General features: G+C 39.6%; 1 protein-coding gene across 2 annotated transcripts in view; it reads right to left on the minus strand.

Annotated features, from left to right (window-relative positions):
• The window catches only part of ZDHHC17 (zinc finger DHHC-type containing 17), an 83,051-nt gene extending 78,761 nt beyond the window's left edge, over positions 1-4,290 (minus strand). For both annotated transcript variants that reach the window (XR_003400295.1, XM_026867305.1), the window contains exon 1: positions 4,195-4,290. Coding sequence is in view for 1 of the 2 variants with exons in the window: in XM_026867305.1 (XP_026723106.1) it covers positions 4,195-4,257 (63 nt within the window). In the remaining variant the exon portion in view is untranslated. The remainder of the gene's footprint in view (positions 1-4,194) is intronic.
• Positions 4,291-4,296: the final 6 nt, after the last annotated feature.

A 4,296-nucleotide genomic window follows, 5' to 3' on the forward strand; every position in this document is an offset into this window, starting at 1 on the left:
TCCAAACTTTCACAGTCAAAATAATCTGTAATAACCAATAACTTCCATTTCTCTCAAACATATCCCACACAACCTAAGGACACTGGTGAATGCACTACACAGCAGTAACGACATAAATATTCCTCCCCAGTAACAGTTCTTACCATTTAGGAAGAGATGCAGCCCTTAACAGCTGAAATACCTTTGGCAGTTCAGGCCATACTAGGCCACACACCACGAATATTTTCCAAACAAAAAGGAGCAATACAAACAAAATAATTTCCTAAACATCCCCCAATTTGTGGATTTCAAAATAAAACATCCAAGCCCACCATCATCTGCTACAGAACAGTCAGGAAGTTGGTCTAATTTAGAAGATCCAAGGAATTTAAAGCCAGGAGGCCTATTGAAATCATTTAGCCAAAGGACAACAAGTACTAACAGTATGAGTAGCATTCCCATACTAGGGTTACACTGTATAAACAGAAGCAGAGCTTGCCATTGTAATCATCACCAGAAACCTGAACGCTGGGAGAGGAAACAAACTCACAGAGACTACTTCAGTCCAGCGTTACTGTGCCATCCTAGGGGGATCTGCATCTCTTATATGGGAGCTACCATACCGCCGTAGGACAGCCAATGCCATGTCCACTCTGAGATCTACATCCACAGGACTTCCTCTCTCTGGTCACCCCTGCACTTCACAATCCTGATGAAGAACTCACTTATATCAAAGATGTAGTACACCGCTCACAGAATCACTCACCCCAAAACAATCTACACTCCTATTTGTGGATTTGAAACACCACCCAGTTTTCCATGTGCATAATTCAAAAGCTTGCATTTGGTCTCTAAAAAGACATCCATACTCAAGACGAAAACATCAAGAGCTAGATAATCCACCACTACCCTCCTCTGTTACAATTATTACTCACCCTTACCATTTACCACTTGTGCCTTTCAACTTGATCCCACTCAGCTTCACTTTCCAGCCACTGGATCTTGTTAAATATAAACTGAAAAAAGCACTGCATTTCAGTAAGAAAGTGTTTACATGGGGCAAGAAGGTGCTTCTCACAGTTTCTGATAAACGTGAACAGGTTTTTTTCAAGTCTTTCACTGCAAGGCATTATTAAAATACTTAACTCTCTTGTTTAACAATGACTTTTAAGGAGAAAACTTCATCATTAGTATTATCACATGCTCAACCAAAAATCATCTCCTTGTTCCTAATCAGGACACCACCTTTAAAAAAATAGATCAAGAAATATATTACATGCTTTTTAATTAAAGCATTATACTGGAAGCTTCTGTTGAACTGTTTGTTCATATTTATATTCTAGCAGTCAATAAATTTCCAGATACAATCCCATGCCTCTGTTCCTTATCTTCAATACATTACTTTGAATACGACTGCACTAATAAGCATAACATAATATGAATTCTGGATCGTTTTGTACAGTTGTTGGGTCCTCCCCACTTAGTACCTATTCATCTTGTTCATCTGCAAGTTTTATTAATGCAAATTTTGTTATTACTTCCAAATAATTCATGGAAACAAATCTCAAGTCTAGTAGATTAACTCCTCTAAAACTTTTAGGAATAATGACATTCAAAAATAATTCTCTCTAGCAACTATTTCTAAGACAGACCAGTTAGCCAGCAGTTCTCCATCAATTTATCATACATTATAAGATCATTCTAAGTATTACATGAGCAACTGACGTCACTTGTTGTTCTTCACCACTAAAATACTTACATGCTTTGCTGCTCCACTAATAATCTTACAACAATGCTAGAAGATCTACACTGTCACACTGAGCTTAACTTGTGGTAAGAAGAATCGATACCCTTTGAAACAAGAGTCTATTAAAGTTCAGCTTGCTTTCACGTGGAAGGGAGGGAGGCCCATGAACTCAGTCAGCAAGACACCACACAAAACCCACCAAAAGCAGTCCTATCAATTTCCTAGAGCATTTACATTTTCAGCCATGCTTCTATCTCTTCTTACCAAAATTACTCAATTGCTTTAAGTTGACCCTTTAACAAATGAATAAATAGATCTTCCAGCACTCTGTATTTAAACAATTTTTCATTATTCCCAAGACCACCCTTTCTTCAACGTTAATACCGCATTCATATCATCTCAGGGCAAAACACAACAAAGCCATAGTCATACAAAAAAACCCAACACATCCCTTCCAAAAAATCCCCTCAAAAAACTTTTAAAGTAATCCAAATTAGCCAAAGCAGAGACAGTAAGAAGTGAAAGCATTTAAAAAAAAAAAAAAAAAGCACAGAAAAAAAATAGCTGGAAAAGATACATGGAATCATAGAACAGTTTGGGTTGGAAGGGACCTTAAAGACCATCTAGTTCCAACTCCCTGCCACAGGCAGGGGACACCTTCCACTAGATAAGGTTGCTCAAAGCTCCATCCAACCTGGCCTTGAACACTTCCCTAGACAGGGCATCCACAACCTCTCTGGGCAACCTGTTCCAGTGCCTCACCACCCTCATAGGGAAGAAATGACATAGTGAAGCATTGCACAGACAACAGTAGCATGAAACATAAGAAACCAGGAAAGATTTTGACTGTCCTATAAAGAGCATCAGTTTTATATATATACAAATGTAAGAACTGATTATCTGCTCCAACATCATTACCTACATAAAGATATGATGCTATTTTCTCAAAAAGTAGAAGTCACTGAGTATTAAGTCCCCCGACCATCAAAAATGACAAAACACAAGTATACTACATTGTTCAGCGGGCAGGTCTGTGACAATACAACTCTGCTACTGCACAGAATCCTCAAGCTTTTAAAAGAGCATTTCTGGAGTTGCTGTTAACAGCCAGTCTCACCACCGTTAAAAACATCCTCCTCTTTTAAAGTTTGTCTCCACAAATGGATTTTAAGGACTAAGGGAACATCCACTGAAATCCATATAAGTACTACCCTGTGAGAGTAAGACATAGCCAAACACTCAGCATTTAAAAAAAAATCAAGTTTAAAAAGCCCTCCAAACTAGTTAGATAAGTGATATTTATTGCATATTAAAATATTCAGGTTGGTGCTACAGCACATGATATATGTTCACTTCCTTCCCCGTCTTCTGTACACACTCAATTTTATACATCAGAGGAACACTATAAAGTTCTACCAGCTTAACTAGTGAAAATCACCAATTTAAATTGAGACATTTTTGTTCACCATATAGTAATGACTCAAAGCTGATTTACCAAAAAATAACGTTCAATCTTAAGAACACAATGCTTTTGTAACAGCCTGTAGAAGCTTTTTATTCCATTTCATAGTTTTAGACTGCCCATCTGAAGTTTCCACAAGTTAAGAATATTTTCTTTCAAAGAACATCAACATCCAATAGTCTAGATAGTTACTGAAAATTTCTGTCACTTCTGAAAAACGTCAGACACTGCAAGTGAGGGTAATTCTCCAGTAAGTCTTAAGAAACATGTAGCATCACTCTTGACACATCACTTTAAAAACAAAACAATACAACAAAAAAGATCGAGACACTTATTGGAATGCACTGTTTTCATATTTAACCTTCAGAAAAGACGGGTCTATTTTAAAGTTACAAGCGAGCACAGTCTGGAGAAGCAGAGAAGAGTGGGTAGGATACACAATCACATATAGAGGCCTATAGAGCCTCTTCAAGTCATCAAGAAAACTGAAAGTGTCTTTAAGATGTTGTTTAAGGAAAAAGAGTGCCATCTGTTTAGCAAAAACTGGAGCCTGGCATATGCATTAATCTTTTCTGTAGGCTGAGAAATCAATTCTTACAATCCTTAATGTATCAGATGACAAGTCCACACGTAAGAGATTTTCTAAACGGTTTAAAATACATTTGCAAACACACTAGCCCCTTAACATGCATGCATGCTGTTGACAAAGGCGAGAGGCACAAAAGAAGAATAAACGAAACGACCTCTACATGTTACCTGTAAACATTCCTCCCACCGCCTCGGCAACACATTGAAAAATACGGACCGTTTGCTTTCAAAATAAACACCACGCCGCCCAGGGAGCGCTGGGCTGGACCGGACCGGGCCCGACCCGCATGCCAGTGCCAACAAAATACACAAGGAAACACATTTATTCCTCCTCCGAGCCGCTACCCGCCGGGTTGCCGGGCCGCAGCTCGCCCTGGGGTGGCGGGGGCGGGCGCCGAGCCCGGCGGGATTCCCTCACCTCCGGGTGCAGGATGGGAACACAACCCGCTTCTTTCTCGTACTCCTCCAGAGGCGCCGCCATCTTGGTACGAGCCCGCCGCCCGCTGCATGCCGGGTAATG

This window comes from Athene cunicularia, assembly GCF_003259725.1.
Source record: "Athene cunicularia isolate RWA chromosome 1 unlocalized genomic scaffold, athCun1 chr1_part2, whole genome shotgun sequence".
NCBI classification, from domain to species: Eukaryota; Metazoa; Chordata; class Aves; order Strigiformes; family Strigidae; genus Athene; species Athene cunicularia.